Source organism: Oncorhynchus keta, chromosome 10, assembly GCF_023373465.1.
Source record: "Oncorhynchus keta strain PuntledgeMale-10-30-2019 chromosome 10, Oket_V2, whole genome shotgun sequence".
NCBI lineage: Eukaryota > Metazoa > Chordata > Actinopteri > Salmoniformes > Salmonidae > Oncorhynchus > Oncorhynchus keta.
In genome coordinates this window covers 14,955,299-14,981,219 of record NC_068430.1, presented here as the reverse complement: position 1 = coordinate 14,981,219, position 25,921 = coordinate 14,955,299, and the positions used below count along the sequence as shown (strand labels likewise).

The window sequence follows — 25,921 nt, the reverse complement described above, 5'->3', positions numbered from 1 at the left end:
ATCAGAGACGCAAAAGAAGCGAGACATCCCACTTTCTCATTTATTGTTTCAATGACCCAAGTAAACGTTGGTTTCTATGGAAGAGACACCCCTTTAAGTAGACAGGAACTGACACATTTTTTTCCTATGGTAAATGGCCTGAGTGAGCCATCTTCATTTATCCAACGTCTTTGGATATATACAGACTGGCGGAGTGGAGCGAGAAACGGTGAGAGTAAAAAGGCTTACTTTATTTGGCCGTCAAAAAGCCACCCGCGTAAAAAAGGTCGGTGCAACAATTTTATGTAAGTTAGAAAGAAAGACATGACACATTGTTAGTGAATATGCTGCATTTAGCTACCGAGATGAGAAATTTAAACGCCCACTAGAAGCTGTATGTAGTGCACTCCCATTTTAGTCAAGGCCAGGCGGAAGGGCAGGTAGCTAACAGTCAGTAGCTAGCTAACTATAGGGTTGTGGAAAACATATGTTACTAGATAAGATACATTCCACGTCTGTTAGCTATTTAAAATATAACTTTATCCAAAGATGTCTACTATAGTTTATATTTTGTATTGTGTACAGAGGCACAGGAATGCACGGAACTACAGTTAGCTACGTTAACTCGTGAAGCGTCGACCAATCATCAGTCGCTAACAGTTTGCTAACTATTAGCGTACTAGCAAGCAATTAAGCTAGTTAGGTAACATTTAGCTGGCATTTGTATTTTGAATTCGTTTTAGACCTACTTGAAGGCTACGACACAAGTGTGCTTGCTTAGGTACCGTATGTGTAGCTAACGTTCGTTATGTACTAATTTGAGTTAATCAAGTTTATTCTAAATAGTTAGGTACCGTTAGTTTGACTTGCGTCAACTGTTCGCTAGCTAGAGAAATTACCTTGTTAGGTGTTGATTGTTAGTCTGTAGTACTTGACTTGTTAGTTATCTGTCTGTCCGCTCATGTGATGTCAACTGACCACCTTGCAAGAGGCCAGATCATAGCTGCATAACAATTTTGTTTAGGTTGACATGTGGATGGATGTCTGTTGGTTCTCCTGATGTAGCCAAGATCCTCGCTGCTGTAAAACAGCTCGGAGGGTGTCGCTGGCAGGGATTTACAGTAGGCAAGTCAAATGAATGGGCTGCTGCTGCACGGTCCCTATGGAAAACTATTTCTAGAGCGCATTATTTCAACATCTCTAAATGGTTAAACTAGGGATAAATGTGTAATTATTGAACAAATCTATACGTTTACTTGATTTACTATCATGTTAAGTAAAGATTAATTTAGATATTAGAAAATAATTAAATGTATTGTATATGCTACTTTCCATTGTGTGGGCAGTATGTTTAACTACATTACGCAAACTGGCGTTTTGACCACATCGAATTGGGGGGGAATCACATATCCCATACGCGTAGGGGGTCGCAGATCTTATAATTTAGCTATAATTCTCATTCTCACGGAATTGATCATTTGGGGCGGTCTCTCTAAAAGTCGCTGGCACACCAGTACACTGATTTGACAATCAAACTATCTCTTAAATAGCAGCCAATGTGATTCGTTTTAGTTAACTAACAGGAAAAATATGCATTCCCTTTTCTATGATGGCAGACTCCCGACATTCACCGTTCCAAAATATAGATAAGCTTTCAACAAGTCCTCATCTAACCAATCATATATAGGTTATTGTGGCCTTTGAATAGTGTTAGACCCTTTAGACTCCAATATAATTCTAGGTTGCTGCTGTTGAATACTGATAATACTGAATACTGAGAATTTTCAAGATGGGAGAGGAGCAACAAATAGGATACAACTGTAATCAGGAACATCTCATTCTCTCTTCCTTCCTTCCTTTTTCTCAACCATACACATACTTTCTTCCTAATAAGGGGTTTCATGATACTGTTACAGGCTCATTCACTCGCTCGCTCACTCTCAATGAATTGCATTGGTAGAAGCCATCAAACAAGTTGCTTGTTTTGTCCTGTTATGTAAACAAATATCCAACTCATCATACTGCGCGGGCATCTACTACCCTAACACGACAGTTAAGCTGTCAAGTAATATCAAAACGAGGCAATGTATAAGCTATGAACATATCCACCCAGAAAACATGACAAACCATAATTTAACACTACACACAACCTTTATTGCCTGACATACTAGCTATGAATTACATTGGTAGAAACAAGACAAAATGACCAACTAGTTAGCTGACTATATACAGCTAATCACTGCAACTATTTCCATGAGACAGAGGGCAATCATTCGAGCTCCACCGCTGACGCACTAGCCTGTACCAATTAGTTTATAGAAAGGCTGTCGACTGCCGCTATGAGGTCTGAAGGTTTAGTGCTACAGTCCCAAATGTTTGCCCTGTTCAGCATCATATCAATGGAAGTGATTAACATAAGTTTTCCATTACGCTTACTGTGATGGCGACCCATTGGAATCAAAATGCTGTCTTCTACAAATTGTCCTCTAACCAGTGATGACCACATTAATCCCAGCCTCATAGCTTTGGGCCTGTAACCGAAAGGTTGCTTGATCAAATCCCTGAGCCGACATGGTAAAATTCTGTCGTTCTGCCCCTGAGGAAGTCAGTGATCCCCGGGAGCCGTGGATGTCACCCGCCCGCTTAACCCAGAAGCCAGCCGCACCAATGTGTCGGAGGAAACAACGTTCAACTGACGACAAATTCAGCCTGCAGGCGCCTGGCCCGTCACAAGGAGTCGTTAGCGCATGATGAGCCAAGTAAAGCCCCCCGTTAACCCGGGTGACCCTGGGCCAATTGTGCGCCGCCCTATGGGACTCCTGGTCACGGCCGGTTGTGACACAGCCTGGGATCGATCCTGGGTCTGCTGTAGTGACGCCTCAAGCACTGCGATGCAATTCCTTATACCGCTGCGCCACTCGGGAGGCCGGAGCTGTGATAGTTTTAACAGGACATGCAACCTCATCTCCCCCTCTCAAACAATTGATTTCAACTTGATAATCGATGAGTGAATGACAAAACAGTGTTTAATTTCTCTCTCTGTTTTGAGGATCCCTGTATCTAAATGTAGCTGACTGTGTTCTGCAGGTTGTCCTCTAACCAGTGATGTACAAATATCTCCAATTTCCATGTGGTTTTTGAGTTGTGCTAGTTTCAACTGGCAGTTTCAGTCAGTGATTACATCAGCAGTTTGCTTAAACCCTCTCTGAACTCACAACGGTTACTACCAACAGTTGTTGCCTCTTTGGTTTGAATTTAATGAATGACTTGCCCAGAGTTTAGAGTGGAGGTTGCCCTCAGCCTCATCATCAACCCTAAAACCTCTAGGCCTGCTGTGAGCCAGAAGATAGTCCCCACATTCGAATGTAGCCGAGACGACAGAGAAGGACATCTGGGCTAACGCTTCAGACAAATGTTTCAATGTTAATTTATGCTAATCCTGTTTTTCACAGGATTACCATGGGATTCTTCTCTTGTCAAAAACAAAGGGCCAGTATGGATTTGTGCAAATAAAAACTAGCTCATAATAGGATAGATTTTCTGCTCATCTAACCTTGTGATTTTGTCTCTCTGTCTGATGCTGACTGTGTGGGGTATTTTTCTGTAATTTCCTGACATTTTAGTAGTGATTTCAGGGTGGAGTTGTTTTGAATGAGTAATGATAGAAGACGTGACCTGAATAATATCAGTTTGTGTAGATTTTGCCCATTCTTTAGCCCCATTAATTCCTGAACCACAAGTGGTTGACCATAATTCTTCTGACTCCAACCGTATTCAGTGCTAGCTTTGCTAGCAGAGGGTAATAGGGGAGTGTAATGAACAGATACTTGCTATGTAAGTGTAAAGTGGTGCCTCAAATTATAGGAGTGTGGTTTCTACTGGTCTGGAGAGATAGAGGAACCTGCCAGTCAGTGTGGTGTCAGGCGCAGTGACAGCTTCACTATCATTGTCACTGGATTACCAGCAACATCCTAGGAAATCCCCCCCCCACTCCAAATAGCCTGCTGAAGTATAGGCTACATAGGCTATAGGCTATTAACGCAATTTGAATTGTGTCCACCAATAATCTGTATACTGTTTTGACTAATTTGTGACATGGCTAAGACATGCTGTTTGTCTGTGCAACTTATCTTCCCAGTTTAAGCCTTACATGGAGACATACCTCTGTCCATAGAGTGAGTTATATGTTGGTGATGTCATGGTTTCAGCATGTTTGTGGTGCGTGGCTCACTCTCCTTATTTCTTAGTTACTATGAGGGGAAAGACTGTTTAGCAGTGGAGGATGCTGAAGGGGGGACGGCTCATAATGATGTCTGGAACACCGTGAATTGCATGGAAACCATGTGTTTGATGTATTTGATACCATTCCACCTATTCTGTTCCAGTCATTACCACCAGCCAGTCCTCCCCAATTAAGGTGCCACCAACCTCCTGTGCTCTTTTGGCTGTTTGTTTTGTGATGAGATATATTGAGGATGAGGAGAGCGGGAGGGAGAGAGAGATTGAGGTTGTTAAATAGATGTCCTTACATGGCCTGCAGTGCACGTGTGTGCTGTTGAGGGACTTCAGTAGGTCATCCCAGTATGAAAGCTATGAGTGCAGTCAGGAAGCATGAGTACTGGATCAGACTTTCCTACGATTATCTATGCATAGTGACTTTACCCCTACCTATATGTACATATTACCTCAACTAACCTTTACCCCTACCTATATGTACATATTACCTCAACTAACCTTTACCCCTACCTATATGTACATATTACCTCAACTAACCTTTACCCCTACCTATATGTACATATTACCTCAACTAACCTTTACCCCTACCTATATGTACATATTACCTCAACTAACCTTTACCCCTACCTATATGTACATATTACCTCAACTAACCTTTACCCCCACACATTGACTCGGTACCTGTACCCCCAGTATATAGCCTCATTATTGTTTTGTTTTTTACTGTCATTTATTTAGTACATTTTCTTAACACTTATTTTTCTTAACTGCATTGTTGGTTAAGGGCATGTAAGCATTTCACCTGTTGTATTTGGCGCATGTGACAAATTAAATTTGATTTTATTTGGTCACATCTATTTGAAAGTAGGCCTAGTTGTAGTTGACAGTTTTTCACACATCATTTGAACTGAAACGTTTATTACGCTACCAGTGACATTAAACCTACATCTTCAGCATGCCCCAGCGATAATAATCCTAATAGCTAAGTCTGTCCTCCTCTGCTTATAAAAGGATTACAGTTTTCGCATGGCTCATGAGGACTACGATGTGTGGAACAGAAACTCCACTGACGGGTAGATTGTTTCTTCTCAGTAGAGTGTAGGTGTGTGTGTGTCTGTTTGTTTGTGTGTGCTTTCCCTTGCCCCCCCCCAAAAAAAAAAAAAAATAACCGCACCTCCTGTATGGTGAGGAGGATCAGTCTTTCCTTAAGTGATTGATTGGTCTCATGTCCAATGAGACTGTCTGGTGTCGGGAGCTGAAGGTCAAGGAGCTTCCCTCCCCTCAGTGTTTAACCCTAGAGGGCTTGTGCTGTCAAAAGAAGGACACGAGGAGCAGTGTTGGGCGGTATTGTGGTTCTACATTGACAATAAATAAGTATACATTTATTATTATCATCTTGCGTGCATACAAGGCCCAACCGAAACTTTACTTTCGCTTTTAACCCAACCCCTCTGAATTGGAGAGGTGCAGGGGCTGTCACGTTGGATGCCCGGGGAGCTGCTGTTGTGGGCAGTTAACTGCCTTGCTAAAGGGCAGAACTAAAGATTTTTCACCTTGTCGGCTCAGGATTCGAACTAGCAACCCTTCAGTTACTGGCCCAACTCTCTAGTTACTGGCCCAACTCTCTAACCACTAGGCTAACTGCCAGCGGACTTTGCCAGCTAGCCTCTTCGCTTTACTTTAGCAGAAAGATAGGCCTGCATATAGACCCAGTTGTCAAGCCCATGTGACGTATAGCAATGGATTTCAGTTACTGTATTCATAAACTGAATCTTACAGGGTGTGCTGCCTGCATGCATAACGGCCAGATGGTTGTGTCATTGGAGCAGGCGGCCTAAAACCCAAGCATATCCATTCACACCCACAGCTGGTTTGTGTTAGCAAAAGGGTGGGGTCATCTGGGGTCATATACTCCTCACCACCTCCGCCCTGGAGCTCCACTAATGGGTGTTCCCTTTGTTATGTTGCTACTTGTCCCAACCATGCTAAATTCCGGAATGGCTACGATCTTACTGGGAAAACTCTTGTTTTACAATCTTTTTCTGTCTCTTTCTCTTGTCTGTGCAGACTGTTGGGCTGTCCCGTGAAGAGATCCCGCCATGCGTGAATACAAGCTAGTGGTGCTAGGCTCGGGAGGCGTGGGCAAGTCCGCTCTGGTGAGTATTTTACTCTGGCCCCGACCACTCTGTTCCTGCTACTGTTGCCGCGATACGACGATACCAGATTTTCCTTGGTAAAAAATAAAGCATAAAGCAGACTAAACTCGATGGTCCTTTGAAAACCCACTGTGTGCTATAGCTAAACAGATGTGAGTCTGGGTGACAGCATAAAGCGGTCTGTCTGCTCAGTCCAGCTGTCTGTCTGCTCAGTCCAGCTGTCTGTCTGCTCAGTCCAGCTATCTGTCTGCTCAGTCCAGCTGTCTGTCTTTTATTTGTGTACCAACTAGCTCCCGAGTGGCGCAGAGGTCTAAGGCACTGCATCTCAGTGCAAGAGGTGTCACAACAGCCCTTGGTTCAAATCTAGGCTGTACCACATCCGGCCATGATTGGGAGTCCCATAGGGCGGCGCACAATTGGCCCAGCGCCGTCCAGGTTTGGTCGGGGTCAGGCCGTCATTGTAAATAAGAATTTGTTCTTAACTGACTTGCCTGGTTAAATAAATAAAAGCACAAGCCAGGCCTGAAGGTCCACAGCATCATGATTGCATATTCCTGTGCTAGTGATGGGTTGTGATTTGTTGATCTGACTTTTTGTGGCCCGTGTCCTCTCTTACAGACAGTCCAGTTTGTGCAGGGAATCTTTGTGGAAAAGTATGACCCAACAATAGAAGACTCCTACAGAAAGGTATGTGTCCCGTAAGGGAGGAAGGGCCAGGAGTAACTTGATTGCTATCAGCTGGTCTGTGCGTCAAAAACATGTTGTGTTGTGCTTTTTCTTCCTCTGTACCTTCTCTAATATTGTATTTTCTTCTCCTCTGCAGCAAGTGGAGGTAGATGGACAGCAGTGCATGCTTGAAATCCTTGACACAGCCGGCACAGTAAGTGAATGTTTCTCAGTCTGTTTTTATTAATAATTTCTCAGAACTACCAAGACTAGATAAAATGATCAGCAGCTGCTAAATTAATTTATAGAAGGGGATCACTTATGGTGAAATGAAGAGGCTTTGAGGAGGATAGAGATGTATTGAACTGTAATGACAGAGTGGAGCTTATGGTGTGTCTATCCGTACTACAGGAGCAGTTCACTGCCATGAGAGATCTGTACATGAAGAACGGTCAGGGCTTTGCCCTGGTATACTCCATCACAGCACAGTCCACGTTCAACGACCTGCAGGATCTGAGGGAACAGATCTTGAGAGTCAAGGACACTGAAGATGTGAGTATCTACAGGAGATGATGTAGCATATCACCCAGTGTCCCCATTACATTTACATTTACATTTAAGTAATTTAGCAGACACTCTTATCCAGAGCGACTTACAAATTGGTGCATTCACCTTATGACATCCAGTAGAGCAGTCACTTTACAATAGTGCATCTAAATCTTAAAGGGGGGTGAGAAGGATTACTTATCCTATCCTAGGTATTCCTTAAAGAGGTGGGGTTTCAGGTGTCTCCGGAAGGTGGTGATTGACTCCGCTGTCCTGGCATCGTGAGGGAGTTTGTTCCACCATTGGGGGGCCAGAGCAGCGAACAGTTTTGACTGGGCTGAGCGGGAACTGTACTTCCTCAGTGGTAGGGAGGCGAGCAGGCCAGAGGTGGATGAACGCAGTGCCCTTGTTTGGGTGTAGGGCCTGATCAGAGCCTGGAGGTACTGAGGTGCCGTTCCCCTCACAGCTCCGTAGGCAAGCACCATGGTCTTGTAGCGGATGCGAGCTTCAACTGGAAGCCAGTGGAGAGAGCGGAGGAGCGGGGTGGCGTGAGAGAACTTGGGAAGGTTGAACACCAGACGGGCTGCGGCGTTCTGGATGAGTTGTAGGGGTTTAATGGCACAGGCAGGGAGCCCAGCCAACAGCGAGTTGCAGTAATCCAGACGGGAGATGACAAGTGCCTGGATTAGGACCTGCGCCGCTTCCTGTGTGAGGCAGGGTCGTACTCTGCGGATGTTGTAGAGCATGAACCTACAGGAACGGGCCACCGCCTTGATGTTAGTTGAGAACGACAGGGTGTAGTCCAGGATCACGCCAAGGTTCTTGGCGCTCTGGGAGGAGGACACAATGGAGTTGTCAACCGTGATGGCGAGATCATGGAACGGGCAGTCCTTCCCGGGAGGAAGAGCAGCTCCGTCTTGCCGAGGTTCAGCTTGAGGTGGTGATCCGTCATCCACACTGATATGTCTGCCAGACATGCAGAGATGCGATTCGCCACCTGGTCATCAGAAGGGGGAAAGGAGAAGATTAATTGTGTGTCGTCTGCATAGCAATGATAGGAGAGACCATGTGAGGTTATGACAGAGCCAAGTGACTTGGTGTATAGCGAGAATAGGAGAGGGCCTAGAACAGAGCCCTGGGGGACACCAGTGGTGAGGAGACAGATTCTCGCCACGCCACCTGGTAGGAGCGACCTGTCAGCTAGGACGCAATCCAAGCGTGGGCCGCGCCGGAGATGCCCAACTCGGAGAGGGTGGAGAGGAGGATCTGATGGTTCACAGTATCGAAGGCAGCCGATAGGTCTAGAAGGATGAGAGCAGAGGAGAGAGTTAGCTTTAGCAGTGCGGAGCGCCTCCGTGATACAGAGAAGAGCAGTCTCAGTTGAATGACTAGTCTTGAAACCTGACTGATTTGGATCAAGAAGGTCATTCAGAGAGAGATAGCGGGAGAGCTGGCCAAGGACGGCACGTTCAAGAGTTTTGGAGAGAAAAGAAAGAAGGGATACTGGTCTGTAGTTGTTGACATCGGAGGGATCGAGTGTAGGTTTTTTCAGAAGGGGTGCAACTCTCGCTCTCTTGAAGACGGAAGGGACGTAGCCAGCGGTCAGGGATGAGTTGATGAGCGAGGTGAGGTAAGGGAGAAGGTCTCCGGAAATGGTCTGGAGAAGAGAGGAGGGGATAGGGTCAAGCGGGCAGGTTGTTGGGCGGCCGGCCGTCACAAGACGCGAGATTTCATCTGGAGAGAGAGGGAGAAAGAGGTCAGAGCACAGGGTAGGGCAGTGTGAGCAGAACCAGCGGTGCCGTTTGACTTAGCAAACGAGGATCGGATGTCGTCGACCTTCTTTTCAAAATGGTTGACGAAGTCATCTGCAGAGAGGGAGGAGGAGGGGGGGAGGGGGAGGAGGATTCAGGAGGGAGGAGAAGGTGGCAAAGAGCTTCCTAGGGTTAGAGGCAGATGCTTGGAATTTAGAGTGGTAGAAAATGGCTTTAGCAGCAGAGACAGAGGAGGAAAATGTAGAGAGGAGGGAGTGAAAGGATGCCAGGTCCGCAGGGAGGCGAGTTTTCCTCCATTTCCGCTCGGCTGCCCGGAGCCCTGTTCTGTGAGCTCGCAATGAGTCGTCGAGCCACGGGGCGGGAGGGGAGGACCGAGCCGGCCTGGAGGATAGGGGACATAGAGAGTCAAAGGATGCAGAAAGGGAGGAGAGGAGGGTTGAGGAGGCAGAATCAGGAGATTGGAGAAGGTTTGAGCAGAGGGAAGAGATGATAGGATGGAAGAGGAGAGAGTAGCGGGGGAGAGAGAGCGAAGGTTGGGACGGCGCGATACCATCCGAGTAGGGGCAGTGTGGGAGGTGTTGGATGAGAGCGAGAGGGAAAAGGATACAAGGTAGTGGTCGGAGACTTGGAGGGGAGTTGCAATGAGGTTAGTGGAAGAACAGCATCTAGTAAAGATGAGGTTGAGCGTATTGCCTGCCTTGTGAGTGGGGGGGGGTGAGAGGGTGAGGTCAAAAGAGGAGAGGAGTGGAAAGAAGGAGGCAGATAGGAATGAGTCAAAGGTAGACGTGGGGAGGTTAAAGTCGCCCAGCACTGTGAGAGGTGAGCCGTCCTCAGGAAAGGAGCTTATCAAGGTATCAAGCTCATTGATGAACTCTCCGAGGGAACCTGGAGGGCGATAAATGATAAGGATGTTAAGCTTGAAAGGGCTGGTAACTGTGACAGCATGGAATTCAAAGGAGGCGATAGACAGATGGGTAAGGGGAGAAAGAGAGAATGACCACTTGGGAGAGATGAGGATCCCGGTGCCACCACCCCGCTGACCAGAAGCTCTCGGGGTGTGCGAGAACACGTGGGCGGACGAAGAGAGCAGTAGGAGTAGCAGTGTTGTCTGTGGTGATCCATGTTTCCGTCAGTGCCAAGAAGTCGAGGGACTGGAGGGAGGCATAGGCTGAGATGAACTCTGCCTTGTTGGCCGCAGATCGGCAGTTCCAGAGGCTACCGGAGACCTGGAACTCCACGTGGGTCGTGCGCGCTGGGACCACCAGATTAGGGTGGCCGCGGCCACGCGGTGTGGAGCGTTTGTATGGTCTGTGCAGAGAGGAGAGAACAGGGATAGACAGACACATAGTTGACAGGCTACAGAAGAGGCTACGCTAATGCAAAGGAGATTGGAATGACAAGTGGACTCCACGTCTCGAATGTTCAGAAAGTTAAGCTTACGTAGCAAGAATCTTATTGACTAAAATGATTAAAATGATACAGTACTGCTGAAGTAGGCTAGCTGGCAGTGGCTGCGTTGTTGACACTACACTAATCAAGTCGTTCCGTTGAGTGTAATAGTTTCTGCAGTGCTGCTATTCGGGGGCTAGCTGGCTAGCTAGCAGTGTTGTTTACGTTACGTTGCGTTAAAAGAACGACAATAGCTGGCTAGCTAACCTAGAAAATCGCTCTAGACTACACACTTATCTTTGATACAAAGACGGCTATGTAGCTAGCTGTGTAGCTAGCTACGATCAAACAAATCAAACCGTTGTACTGTGATGAGATGAAATGAAAATGTGATACTACCTGTGAATGCGACCGGGTTGTTGAGTCCTATTCGGTAGCCGTTGGCTAGCTGTTGGCTAGCTGCTGGCTAGCTAGCAGAGTCTCCTACGTTAAGGACGACAGATAGCTGGCTAGCTAACCTCGGTATGTTAAGATAATCACTCTAAGACTACACAATTATCTTGGATACGAAGACCGCAAGACAGCTATGTAGCTCGCTAACACTACACTAATCAAGTCGTTCAGTTGAGTGTAATAGTTACTACAGTGCTGCTAATCGGTGTGCGATTGCTATGTGGCTAGCTGCTGGGCAGTAGACTACGTTAGGACGACGAAATACGATAATTATGCAATTATCTTTGATACAAAGACGGCTATGTAGCTAGCTAAGAAGAAATTGCTAAGATTAGACAAATCAAACCGTTGTACTATAATGAATGTAATGAAATGTAATGAAAAAGTTATACTACCTGCGGAGCGAAGTGCCGATGCGACCGCTCGCTCCAACCCGGAAGTTTTACTTTACTTACTTGGTCCCCCTTGGTTTATATCTATTACCCAGGTTTATAACTAGGACTCAGGTTTATAACTAGGACCCAGGTTTATAACTAGGACCCAGGTTTATAACTAGGACCCAGGTTTATAACTAGGACCCAGCTTGATTCCTAATCGGGCCACATGATCAGTAAAAACTCCTGCCGCTAGTTAAAACCAACCAGTATAGTTGCCACAGCACGATATAACATTTTCCCATGAACTAGTCTTTGCGGTTTCATCACAACTGAGCTCATACAGCAAGAATGAGAAAAGGAAATATAATACAATTATTATTGCAACCCCTCCACATTAACCACAGTCCCATGTCTTGGTATTACCTCCTTGTGTTTGGAGTAGCATAGTGAGAGAACTGGCCTCGACAGATACTCTCTCAGGAGGAGGATGCCCTTTTTTGGTGATCTGTAGAATCCCTTTCCTCTCTAGCTCTCTCTTTCCTGTTCCCTCTCTCTCTCTGGGGGCGGGACTAAACTTTCTTTGTGTGTGCCAATAGGGCCCCTGGACTTTGTTGTGATTGACTCTTTTCATAGCCTTTTGCTCTTTGTTTCCCCCCTGGCTTGCTGTTTCGTGTGGTCTGGCCCGAGGCTTTGTTTCCCCCCTGGCTTGCTGTTCCGTGTGGTCTGGCCCGAGGCTTTGTTTCCCCCCTGGCTTGCTGTTCCGTGTGGTTTGGCCCGAGGCTTTGTTTCCCCCTCGCTTGCTGTTCCGTGTGGTCTGGCCCGAGGCTTTGTTTCCCCCTGGCTTGCTGTTCCGTGTGGTCTGGCCCGAGGCTTTGTTTCCTCCTGGCTTGCTGTTCCATGTGGTCTGGCCCGAGGCTTTGTTTCCCCCTGGCTTGCTGTTCCGTGTGGTCTGGCCCGAGTCTTTGTTTCCCCCTGGCTTGCTGTTCCGTGTGGTCTGGCCCGAGGCTTTGTTTCCCAACTGACTTGCTGTTCCTTGTGGTCTGGCCCGAGGCTTTGTTTCCCCCCTGGCTTGCTGTTCCTTGTGGTCTGTCGTTAAATCTCCGAGATCGTTTTGGGAAACGGCATTATTAAAGAGCCACTGAACACTCTGATTGGCACGTATGTTTTTCTGTTGCTCATTAGAAAAAAAACTGATTTCAGTCTTGGTGTGTTTGCTGATCGATTCCCATTTGGATTGTCCTCTATATGACACTGTAGATGCGGAATCCTAATTCACTTCCTCAAAATCCCCAGAATGAATCTAAGATTACTCAAGAAATCTGTAATTTTGACAAGGAAGTTTACTGTTTTTAGTTGTGCAATTTTATATCTAACTGAGGTGTTTGGTGCTGTGTTTCTCAAGTAAAAAACTGTGCGACATGTTGTAAACAGTCGGAGCAGCTGGGCAGGTCTGTCTCACTGTCTATGCTACTGAATTGAGAGCTCTCACAGCAGCTGTTCGCCCCATGTTAGTGGACAAATGGACATCGTCAAATCAAAACCCAACCTTCATTTACCCGTTGTGACGCATGGATGTTCCAAACTCAGTTTTAGATGAGACTGGCTTTATGACCAATTGTCCTATTTACATTTTGTAGTCAACATTTACACAAATAGCTGTTTCTGACTTGTATCGATGCCACATAGGCATTTTTTAAAGGGATTTGTGTTTTTGTAAAGGCAGTCGCTCTTTAACGTTGTACTTGAAAACGCTCTTTAACGTTGTACTTAAACGCTCGTAATCTAACACCTGCTTCAGACCACTCGTAGAACACCTACATTCTACGAGACGCATGTGACAGGGTTTACTGGAAATTATGGACTACAAAAAGAAATCCAACCACGTCACGGACACCGACGTCACGCTTCCAGACAAACTAAACACATTGTTGCCCGCTTTGAGGATAATGCTGTGCCACTGTCTCGGCCCGCTAACAAGTACCCCCCCCCCCTCTCCATGGCGGATGTGAGTAAAACATTTTAAACGTGTTAACCCTCGCAAGGCTGTTGGCCCAGACGGCATCCCTAGCCGTGTCCTCAAAGACGACCTGACGCAATCGCTATCACACTGCCCTATCCCATCTGGACAAGAGGAATACATATGTAAGAATGCTGTTCATTGTCTACAGTGAAGGTAGTAAACAACATCTCCACTTTGCTGACGTTCAACACCCCACAAGGGTGCGTGCTCAGCCCCCGATACAACAGTAGTAGGCTTGATTACCAACAACGACGAGACAGCCTTCAGGGCGGAGGTGAGGGCATTTGGAGTGTGGTGTCAGAAAAACAACCTCTCACTCAACATCAACAAAACATAGGAGATGATCATGGACTTCAGGAAACAGCAAAGTGAGCATCCCCCTATCCACATCGAAGGGACAGCAGTGGAGAAAGTTTTAAGTTCCTCGTTTACACATCACAGACAAACTGAAATGGTCCACTAACACAGTCAGTGTGGTGAAGAAGGCGCAACAGCATACACTCAATTAGTATTCGGTAGCATTGCCTTTAAATTGTTTAACTTGTGGAAAACGTTTCGGGTAGCCTTCCACAAGCTTCCCACAATAAGTTGGGTGAATTTTGGCCCATTCCTCCAGACATAGCTGGTGTAACTGAGTCAGGTTTGTAGGCCTCCTTGCTCGCACACACTTTTTCAGTTCTGCCCACACATTTTCTTTAGGATTCAGGTCAAGGCTGAATCCTCATGATGCCATGTATTTTGTGTGAAGTGCACCAGTCCCTCCTGCAGCAAATCACCCCCACAACATGATGCTGCCACCCCTGTGCTTCAGGGTTGGGATGGTGTTCTTCGGCTAGCAAGCCTCCCCATTTTTCCTCCAAAGATAACGATGTTCATTTTGGCCAAAAAGTTATATTTTTGTTTCATCAGACCAGAGGACATTTCTCCAAAAAGTACTACATGTGCAGTTGCAATCTGTAGTCTGGCTTTTTATATGGCGGTTTTGGAGCAGTGGCTTCATCCTTCCGGAGCGGTATGACTGCTGCGTGGTCCCATGGTCTTCATACTTGCGTACTAATGTTTGTACAGATGAATGTGGTACCTTCAGGTGTTTGGAAATTGCTCCCAAGGATTAACCAGACTTGTTGATTTTGTTTTCTTTTGAGGTCTTGGCTGATTTATTTTGATTTTCCAATGATGTCAAGCAAAGAGGCACTGGGTTTGAAAGTAGGCCTTGAAATACATCCACAGGCACACCTCCAATTGACTCGAATGATGTCAATTAGACTATCAGAAGCTTCTAAAGCCATGACATCATTTTCTGGAATTTTCTAAGCTGTTTAAAGCCACAGTCAACTTAGTGTATCTAAACTTCTGACCCACTGGAATTGTGATACAGGCAAATAATCTATCTGTAAACAATTGTTGGAAAGTTGATGTCCTAACCAACTTGCCAAAACTATAGTTTTGAGAAATTTGTGTTGGGTTGAAAAACTAATTGTATTGACTCCAACCTAAGTGTATGTAAACTTCCGACTTTTTATACCATCTGTTGCACCTTGTCTATGCCGCTCGGCCATCGCCCATCCATATATTTACATGTACATATTCTCATTCACCCGTTTTAATGTGGGAGTATTAGTTGTTGGGGAATTGTTAGATTAAATGTTAGATATTAATGCACTGTCGGAACTAGAAGCACAAGCATTTCGCTACACTCGCATAACTTCTGCTAACCATGTGACCAATTTGATTTCATAGGTGTCATTGGATGCTTTTTTTTTGCCCTCCTGCGTCACTTTATACACAGGAGATCTCTGCTAAACATGGAATCCCATTGTTTAACCATCTCTATGACCTCCTATAACTTCAGAATGAAGTTGGCCAATAGTCAACTTTGTAGTCAGTCTGAGATGTCTTTTTCTTTGCAACTTTACCTTGAAGGTCAGCATCCCGGAGTCTCCTCTTCACTGTTGACATTAAGACGGGTGTTTTGCGGGTACTATTTAATGAAGCTGCCAGTTGAGGACTTGTGAGGTGTCTGTTTCTCCAACTAGACACTATAATGTACTTGTCCTCTTGCTCAGTTTTGCACCGGGGCCTCCCACTCTTTATATTCTGGTTAGAGCATTTTGCATTGTTCTGTGAAGGGAGTAGTACACAGCATTGTATAGGATCGTCAGTTTCTTGGCAATTTCTCGCATGGAATAGCCTTCAATTCTCAGAACAAGAATAGGCTGTGTTTCAGAAGAATGTCTTTGTTTCTGGCTATTTTGAGCCTGTAATCTAATCCACAAATGCTGATGCTCCAGATACTCAATTAGCCTAATGGAGGCCAGTTATATTGTTTCTTTAATTAGCACAACAGTTTTCAAATGTGCTAACATAATTGAAAAAATGTTTTCTAATGATCAATTAGCCTTTTGAAATGATGAATTTGGATTAGCTAACACAACATGCCATTGGAACACAGGAGTGATGGTTGCTGAAAGTGGGCCTAATAATGAGTCGTTTCTAGCTACAATAGTCATTTACAACATTAACAATGTCTACATTGTATTGCTGGTCAATTTGCTGTTATGTTAATAGACATATTTGCTTTTCTTTCAAAAACAAGGAAATCTGTAAGTGACCCCAAACTTTCAAACGGTATTGTAGGTATTCACAGCTCTGATTCACTCTACTTTGTGGAAGCACCTTTTGACAGTGATCACAGCTGTTTTTCTGGGTAAGTCTCTAAGACTTTTCCACGCCTGGAAATTTGCCCATTGGTATTTTGAATTCTTAAAGTTCTGTCAAGTTTGGTGTTGATCATTGCCAGACAACTACAGCAAGGCCTGAAAATGGTTAAGTCAAAACTGTAACTCGGCCTCTCAGGAACATTCACTGTCTTTTTGGTATGCAACTCGTGTAGATTTGGCCTTGTGTTTCAAGTTATTGTCCTGCTGAAAGGTGAATTAATCTGTGTCTGATGAAACTCAATTAGAACCATGTTTTGCACTATAATTTTTGCCTGTGCTTAGCAGCATTCTGTTTTATTTTTTTTATCCTGAGAAACTCCCCATTCATTAATGATTACAAGCATACACATAACGTGATGCAGCGTGATACTCAGTAATGTGTTATATTGGATTTGCCCCAAACAACACTTTGTATTAGGACAAAAAGTGAATTGTAGGAAAGATGCATGGGTAAAACCTTTGCAAGCCTCAGTTCAATCGGAAAACTGTGACCAAGTCTGTTTCACTGTCTGTGTGTTCTGTGGTTGGATTGGATCGAGTTGTGTATCCTGTGTTAGTGGGAAAGTGGGCATTGTTGAAATCAAAACCCAGCCCTCAAGTAAGTCTCACTTACAAACCTCTGTTTTGGATGAGACTGACTTTATGACCAAAATTCTCCTATTTACACTTTGTAGTCAATTTGACTTTTTTTGGGGGAGGGGCCGCAATAAATGTTTCTGACTAATATTAATGCCTCAGGCCGTTCTATCAGATATGTTGTTTATTGCTTTCAGTTGCATTAATGCTTTTTAGACGGTTTAATCTTTCATTGCCACTTGCAGGAATGCATGACCAACGGAAATGCTTTCTGTGTTTTTTTTTCTCTCTCTCTCTCTCCCGATGGATTCTTGGTTGAATTTGGGCATAGTGAGTTCAGTGCTGCTCCAAGTGCTTGATGGGAATGCCACACACAATTTACTACCACAGGGTTGGAGAATGTGGAGACACTGAGGGCTCATGGTCTAGCCACACTCTATTACAGACACTTTGTCCACAGAGAAGACACAAGCTACAAAACAGAACACAGCAAGGCTCTGAAATAGGTGCTTAGATGTCCCACTGTAATAAGCTTTGAGGAGTCTTGGTAGGATTTGTTAAAGGCTAAATGTGATACAATGTAACCATACGATTTATCAAAATGCAATTGCTTTAATCAGTAAATAATTGACCAGTGCAAACCTGGCCACTACATTTTTATTTCCTTTGGTCACAATACTTACTTATGCAAGAGATCTTGTGACTCCTGCTGTCTAAGCCCTCTTCTGTTCAGCTGGAGCAGTAGGATCATGCCTGACTTGTGATTTCTCCATGTGTACGTCTCGGTGTGGCTCTTGGACACAGGCAGCTTAAAGTGCCTGTCTCTATGCTGCTGACTGGGGACATTCTACAGCTACATTCCTCCCCCTCTGGCATTTGCTAGCCTGGAAATGCGTACCTTAGGTTCCACTCGGACTCTAGGGACACCGTCGCTCAACAGCCCAGTCTGAGGGTTTGTTTGGATTTGAAACTTCAACGCTACCTCTATAGGGCAAGTCCAAACATCTGCTTCCTGTCGTCTGGCCTACAGCCCTGTGAGAGAGGGCACTTTATACCACCCTGAGTAGGGTGAAGTTGCCCCCAAACGCTGTTCTTGCATTCCTGCAACAACTGCTCTTCTAATGCTTAAAGTTAGGATCTGGGAAGGAAAAACTGAACCTTGACCTATGCTTATATATAGCAACTATCCAGAGCTGCTCTTTCTAGTAGAGGTGTGAAGGTTTAAACGAAATTGGGATTCTCTTCTTGCTAACCAATTATAATTATATTTTAAGTAGATGCAGAAAGTAAACAGTGGGTCAGTTTCCAAAACAACTAAGAGCGTTAAAGCGCGAGGCTCAACTTCTCCACTGTTTTGATGCCCTGGCTACGAGGCTGTGAACAGCATAAAGCGAACCCGTGCACATGCGCATATACTGTGTGTGTGACTGGGTGACAGCCAAGTGTTGCATCTCCCTCATCTCAGTATCCTAGACTGTTCATTGATGACAGCCCCAGCTTTACTGAAGTTGCGAGGCATTCCAAGCCAAGGAATTGTGAGGTACAGCCTTTGATTGCTGATAGGCCTAGTGCACGGTTCTTTCTGTCTGCCTGCCTAGTGGCCGAACTGCCTATACTGTCCCCCTCTGTTCCTCACTAGCTCGCTATGAAAGATGCAAGTGTTTAGTTGCCGTACTTCAAAGAACATAATAAGTCTCCTCCATTCCAAAAATACTGAATATTAGGAGTCATCTTGACACACACATGGGAGTCGACACCGGGAGTCGACGTGCAAGGAGTCGAGGAATCCATTATTTTGGAGTTGACTCTACTACTACATCATCATCATTAGCAGTTGGACAAATGTCAGAGAAAGGCAAGCGACAGCAGTGAAGTCCTGTATGGCAACACTTTGAGAAGTTAAATGAGAAGGAAATGCCAACTTTGCGAGGTGAAAATGAGGTACAGTAGTGGTAGTACAGGTGCAATGCTAAATCATCTGAAAGGGACATACCGTGAGACCCAAACCGTTATTTCCATCCATCCATGGTATCATTCTATGGAGCAGCTGGAGCATGGAATGCAATGTAAACACAGAGAAGCAGGCAGGAAGCTGATTTCTATCCTGCGGAGTTGTCATAGTTTCCGCTTTTACCTACCTCCCTAGACAGCCAGAACAAACTGTCAGGATGTGTCTGAAAGAGTATCTCTCTCACACACACTCACACTCACTCACTCACTCACTCACTCACTCACTCACTCACTCACTCACTCACTCACTCACTCACTCACTCACTCACTCACTCACTCACTCACTCACTCACTCACTCACTCACTCTCTCTCTCTCTCTCTCTCTCTCTCTCTCTCTCTCTCTCACACACACATCCATGTGTTTTTCATCTGGTCCCAGTGAAATGCTTCAGTAACATTTTGCTGTTATCCCCTGTTCTCTTCTTTCTCTGTGTCTCTGTCTCATCCCTGTTCTCTCCTCTCCCAGGTGCCTATGATCCTGGTGGGTAATAAGTGTGACCTGGAGGATGAGCGGGTGGTGGGCAAGGAGCAGGGTCAGAACCTGGCCAGACAGTGGAACCACTGTGCCTTTTTAGAGTCCTCCGCAAAGTCAAAGATCAATGTCCTCGACGTGAGTACTAATAATCAAACTGCTGACCAATGATTCAAATGATGATGCTTATAGACTGGATTTATACGGCTAGTTTGGGCTTTTTAATGTGTCAAAGCACTAAACAATGGTATTGCCCCGCAGATCTTCTACGACTTGGTCAGACAGATAAATAGTAAAACGCCTGTTGAAAAGAAGAAAGCGAAAAAGAAATCAAACTGTGTCCTGCTCTAAAGGTCCCCTCCACCCTGCAGCAGCTCTGAGCCAGGTGAGTAGGTAACTAATATGCTCCTCTAATACCCTGACTGGTACACCTCTAGCCTTGCTGCTCGGCCCCCGGCCTTACTAGAAGGGGCACAAACCCCTTCTCAACTCACAATACGGACACACAATTTGGGATTTGTTTGATCAGTAGTTTATACAAGCTTTATTATTGATTTGAATGGCTGCAAATACAACTCTGGCAGTAAATTGTCTTGTCATTGATGGAGTTGATATGGCTTGAGAGCATTCATGGAGAGTTGACTGCTCCCTGTCATTAGAGCTGGAAGGAAACGGCTACATCTGCTGGTAGCCTGGTGTGACTGTGTCCACATGACTGTACATACTCATGTCCATAGTGCTCAGTCTTTATCCAGTTTGTAGGGTAGCCGTCAAAGCAGAAAGGTCTGGGACTATGCTACAGTAACTGTAGACTGTGTTTCATCTGTTGTTCAGTCCCACAGTGAGGGGTCCCAGCCAGTCCAGCAGCCCCCAGGCAGTGTCTGTCCCCTCTGTCCTCGGCCGGCCACGCCGCCAAGAGCACTGGACTGGCACTAACGGGATTACAGACCCACTGTTCAGACTACAGGAGTTGCCAGGCTGGGGTAGAACAGAAGGGCTGGGAGGGCGGTGTCAGGCCCGTAGCTCTCAGGCCGGTCTGAAAAAATACATAAATACAGTTATCCATACCTCCCCGTAGGTGTTTAAGTCTGGTGGAATTGAATTGGAGTGAGCAATATGGTAATGTCTCTGATGGGCTTGGGGAACATCTGCCATATTCCTGTTCCTCTCTGGTCCCTTCAGTTCTGAACGCTCAGGGCAGTTGTCTTCATGTCCCTCTATTCACTAACACCTAGCCCAGCTTCTTTACCAAGCTTGCCTTGCCTCCACGCCTAATGGACTATATAGCCTCGTTATTGTTATTTCCTTTTTTATTTAGCACCTTTTTCTCACTTTAACTCTGCTTTGTTGGGAAAGGGCAGGTAACTAAGCATTTCACTGTAAAGTCTACACCTGTTGTGTTCGGCGCATGTAAAACTAGATTTGAATGAAAATCAGAAATATGCACTGCACCAACTGGCCAGGAGAGGGCAGCACTTCAAATCAAATCACATTTTATTGGTCACACACACTTAGCTGATTTTATTGCTGGTGTAGTGAAATGCTTGTGTTCCTAGCTTCAACAGTACTGTAGTATCTAACAATACACACATATAAAAGTAAAAGAATGGAATTAAGAGGTATATAAATATTAGAGGATGAGCAATGTCGGGAGTGGCATTGCCAAAAATATAGTAGAATAGAATAAAGTATATACATATGAAATGAGTAAAGCAGTATGTAAACATTTATTAAAGTGACTAGTGTTCCATTATTAAGGTGACCAGTAATTCCATATCTATATAGGGCAGATAAATATCCCTTGCTAGGTGATATAGTATAGGACATTTCCTTGAATGAAATTGAAAGTTTTATGTACTCCATTAATCCTCTCTCCACCTATAGAATGCTGTAATGAAGAACTGTTGCCCAGATTGGACCGTGCCAGCATTCTGACAGCCCCGCCTCCCCCATCAGCCATAAACGGTGACGACACAAACAGCCGCCTGCTGATTCGCTAGTATCAAGATATCAAGGCAGGACACAAGGAGAGAGAAGACTGGTGTCTATCTCACTCAGACTTCTCTGATCTGACATCAGTGAGCCTTGAAGGACAATCTTCATTTCCCACATGGTGAACCACCATAAACTCTCTGAAAGTCTCTGAAATGGAAATGTCAATGGTCTGGCCAACCGAGAGCCCCCTCCTTTTTTGAGAGTGTAAAAACGATTACCTACGAAGGGAAAAAAATACTTCAGTATTTTACATCTTTGCAATATATCGTATTTGAAGACATGGAAGTTGACTTTAGTTGTGTGAGTATAAATATCTGCAGACAGCATGATCACATCTGGTATTAAGTGTAGTAAGAACGTTCAAGTGGAAGTAACAACTTGTGTATAGCCATACACACACACATTTATTTCCTCGTGCCAGTCATGTCAATGGTGGACCATATGTTTTTTGGTTTCTCTTAACTCCATGGACTCTCTTCTGCAAATATCTCTGTGACTTAATTTTATACTCAGTCACTGGGATTTCATAGTTCCCGTAATATATTCTAATGCCATTTTTTGCATAATAATGCTTGAGAAAAGGTATTTTATAGAAGAAATATGGGGGGGGATTGATTTCTGTCTCTTGAAGCTGAAATATATACTAAACCAACTTTAATAATGCTTCTTGTGTTTTTGTCAAATGATGTTCCAGCTTTTATGGATTATTAAATTTAGTACATTTTAATTATTTTGGTCATTGTATTTTGTGGATTTAACACATCTGACTTAATAATCATACAGTGTCATGTAAAACCAACTCTATGATAATCACGGGGTTAAATCGGATGTGTACAAACTAAGTGGAATGTTGTTCCACCACTAACGATCAGCAAACAGTTGCACAGTGGCAGTTCAATACAAAGCTATATGGCTTAATCTCACTTAATTGCTCCCCCAATTTGCTCGGCAAATCCTGTGTCTGCAACAACCACCAGGGGGTACTGTGGGTATAAAAGGGCCTTTTATTGGCCTGTTAGCGCCTTCAGAAAAGTATTCACACCCCTTGACTTTTTCCACATTTAGTGTTACAGCCTGAATTTAAAATGGATTACATTTGAGATTTTTTTTTTTTGTCACTGGGATTGTTTTTAGAAATGTTTAGAAATGATTTCAAAATGAAAAGTTTAATTGTCTTTAGTCAATAAGTATTCAACCCATTTCTTATGGGAAGCCTAAACATTTGCTGAACAAGTCCCATAAGTTGCATGGACACGCTGTGTGCAATAATACTGTTTTAAAGTGCCATTTTTCAACTTCATATTAATCTTCAGCACCAGCCCAACATCATGTGAAAATGGCATGTTTCTATGTTTGTAGTAAAAAAGGAGGGAGAAGTGTTTCTTTCCAATGACATTGTTAAACAATTAGGAGGCAATGTCTACTCAACTGGTTAAAATCATAAGATGCACACCGATGTCATTGGAAACAGCTTCTTCTTGTTTTTACTACAAAACATTGAAACACACCATTTTCCCATACACTGCTCGTCGACCATCTCATTCCAAATTCATGAGTATTAATATGCAGTTGGTTCCCCCCTTTGCTGCTATAAGAGCCTCCACTCTTCTGGGAAGGCTTTCTACTGAGATGTTGGAACATTGCTGCAGGGACTTGCTTCCATCCAGCCACGAGCATTAGTGAGGTCAGGCACTGATGTTGGGTGATCAGGCCTGGCTCAGTCGGTGTTCTAATTCATCCCAAAGGTGTTTGATGGGGTTGAGGTCAGGGCTCTGTGCAGGCAGTCAACTTCTTCCACACTTCTCGACAAACCATTTCTGTATGGACCTCGCTTTGTGCACGGGGGCGTTGTCATGCTGAATCAGGAAAGGCCTTCCCCAAACTGTTGCCACAAAGTAGGAAGCACAGAATCATCGAGAATGTCATTGTATGCTGTAGCGTTAAGATTTCCCTTCACTGGAACTAAGGGGCCAGGTCCGAACCATGAAAAACAGCCTCAGACCATTATTCCTCCTCCACCAAACTTGCCACTATGCATTGGGGCAGGTAGCTTTCTCCTAGGATCTGCCAAAACCAGATTTTTGTTGTGTAATATTTTTGCTCAGTGTAGTTAAAGTAGCTAATTAGCTCAAATTCTAAAGTTGTCTGTGATGAGATTCAAACACACAACCTTCAGGTTGCTAGACAATCTCATTATATGCCTCCCTATCCTCCTCAACCAAGCATCCGCCCTTTGTTTTTGCATTAAGTAACCTGCCTTATGTAACCGTACCAAACATCACATATCATACTAATTTTAGATTTACATATCAAATCATATTGTATTGGTCATGTGCCAAATACAACAGCTATTACTTCGTCACCACCTTTACCGTGAAATGCTTACAAGCTCTTAACCAACGATGCAGTTCAAGAAATAGAGTTAAGAAAATATTTACTAAATAAACTAATATAAAAAGTAACACAATAAAAGAACAATAACGAGGCTATATACAGGGGGTACCGGTACCGAGTCAATGTCCAGGGATACAGATTAGTCTAGGTAATTTGTACATGTAGGTAGGGGTAAAGTGACTACACATAGATAATAAACAGTGAGTAGCAGCAGTGTAAAAACTAAGGAGGGAGGGTGTCAATGTAAATAGTCTGGGTGGCCATTTGATTAATTGTTCACCAGTCTTATGGCTTGCGGGTAGAAACTGTTAAGGAGCCTTTTGGCCCTAGACTTGGTGCTCCGGTACCGCTTGCTGTGTGGTAGCAGAGAGAACAGTCTATGACTTGGGTGACTGGAGTCTTTGACAATTTTTAGGGCCTTCCTCTGACACCGCCTAGTATATACTGTAGGTCCTGGATGGCAGGAGCTTGGCCCCGGTGATGTACTGGGCTGTACACACTACCCTCTGTAGTGCCTTATGCTGAGCAGTTGCCATACCAGGCAGCGATGGAACTGGTCAGGATGCTCCCCATGGTGCAGCTGTAGAACTTTTTGAGGATCTGGGGACCTATTCTAAATCTTTTCAGTCTCCTGAGGGGGAAAAGGTTTTGTTGTGCCCTCTTCATGACTGTCTCGGTGTGTTTGGACCATGATAGTTTGTTGGTGATGTGGGCACCAAGGAACTTGAAACTCTCGAACTGCTCTACTTACAGCCCCGTTGATGTTAATGGGGGCCTGTTCGGCCCTCCTTTTCCTGTAGTCCACAATTTACTATGTTATGTCTAGTCTATGAGATCAGGCTGCACTATAGCCTACTCAGGGTGGACTCTGTGCATCCTGAGCTCACTCTGTGTCAAGATAGCCTAGTCCTACTGCTGAAATGCTCTGAATTACTTTAGGAACATGATAACGCTCTGAATTTATGAACGGCCTGTTTTGCAATTCACAAAACTGTAATTGCCGATCAAAGTAACTCAATCATTACTACTCTCACCCCGTAGCACGCGCTCCAGCAGGTATATTTCACTGGTCATCCCCAAAGCCAACTCCTCCTTTGGCCGCCTTTCCTTCCAGTTCTCTGCTGCCAATGACTGGAACAAATTGCAAAAAATCACTGAAGTTGCAGCTGTACACAGCCCATCTGTAAATAGCCCATCCAACCAAAATAGCTCCCTCATCCCCATATTTGTTTTTGTTTTTCTGCTCTTTTGCCCACCAGTATTTCTACTTGCACATCCTCATCTGCACATCTATCACTCCAGTGTAAATTGGTAAATTGTAATTACTTCGTCATTATGGCCTATTTATTCCCTTACCTCCTTACTTCAATTGCACACACTGTATACAGATGTTTCTATTGTGTTATTGACTGTTTGTTTATCCCATGTGTAACTCTGTGTTGTTTTTGGCTTTATCTTGACCAGGTCGCAGCTGTAAATGAGAACTTGTTCTCAACTGGCCTACCTGTGTAAATAAAGGTGAAATAAAAATAATAACAACTAAATATCAGATTCACATGTGAAATCTTTAAGTCAGTATAGTGGGAGAACCCTGGCATAGTGACCATATCTTGGTTTTAAATGCTTAAATAGGGCACTTCCTGTTTTTGCGGTGTTTCACGGGACTCTCAGGATAAATATGATTTTTTCACAGTAAATGTTCATCCTAATTACTTTGGACCAATCTCTATATTTTCAAGCATAGTGGTGGCTGCATCATGTTCTGGGGAAGCAACCACAAAATGGAGCGCTAAGCACAAGCAAAATCTTTGAGGAAAACCTGGTTTGGTCTGCTTTCCACCAGACACTGGGAGATGAATTCCCCTTTCAGCAGGACAATAACCTACAACACAATGCCAAATATACACTGGAGTTGCTTACCAAGAAGACAGTGAATGTTTCTGAGTGGCCGAGTTACACTTACGACTTAAATCTACTTCAGGCAAGACCTGAAAATGGTTGACTAGCAAAGATCAACAACCAATTTGACAGAGCTGGAAGAATTTTGAAAATAATAATGGGCAAATGTTGCCTAATCCAGGTGTGGAAAACTCTTAGATATTTACACAGAAAAACTCACAGCTGAAATCCATTTCGAAGGTGCTGCTACAAAGTATTGA

At 44.4% G+C, this 25,921-nt stretch overlaps 1 protein-coding gene across 4 annotated transcripts; it reads left to right on the top strand.

The window, feature by feature from the left end:
* On the top strand, positions 1-22,095 carry LOC118388258 (ras-related protein Rap-1A-like). Of its 4 annotated transcripts, none has more exons than XM_035777120.2 (8): positions 1-208; positions 6,283-6,371; positions 6,990-7,058; positions 7,195-7,251; positions 7,449-7,589; positions 19,368-19,511; positions 19,635-19,766; positions 21,258-22,095. In XM_035777120.2, the coding sequence occupies exons 2-7, from the start codon at positions 6,315-6,317 to the stop codon at positions 19,722-19,724; spliced, it is 558 nt and encodes a 185-aa protein (XP_035633013.1). In that variant the 5' UTR covers positions 1-208; positions 6,283-6,314; the 3' UTR covers positions 19,725-19,766; positions 21,258-22,095. The 4 variants fall into 4 exon arrangements, with proteins under 4 accessions (XP_035633013.1, XP_035633012.1, XP_035633011.1 ...); XM_035777119.2 differs by having other exon boundaries at positions 3-265; positions 19,635-19,758; XM_035777118.2 differs by having other exon boundaries at positions 3-284; positions 19,635-19,758.
* The last annotated feature ends 3,826 nt before the right edge of the window (positions 22,096-25,921 follow it).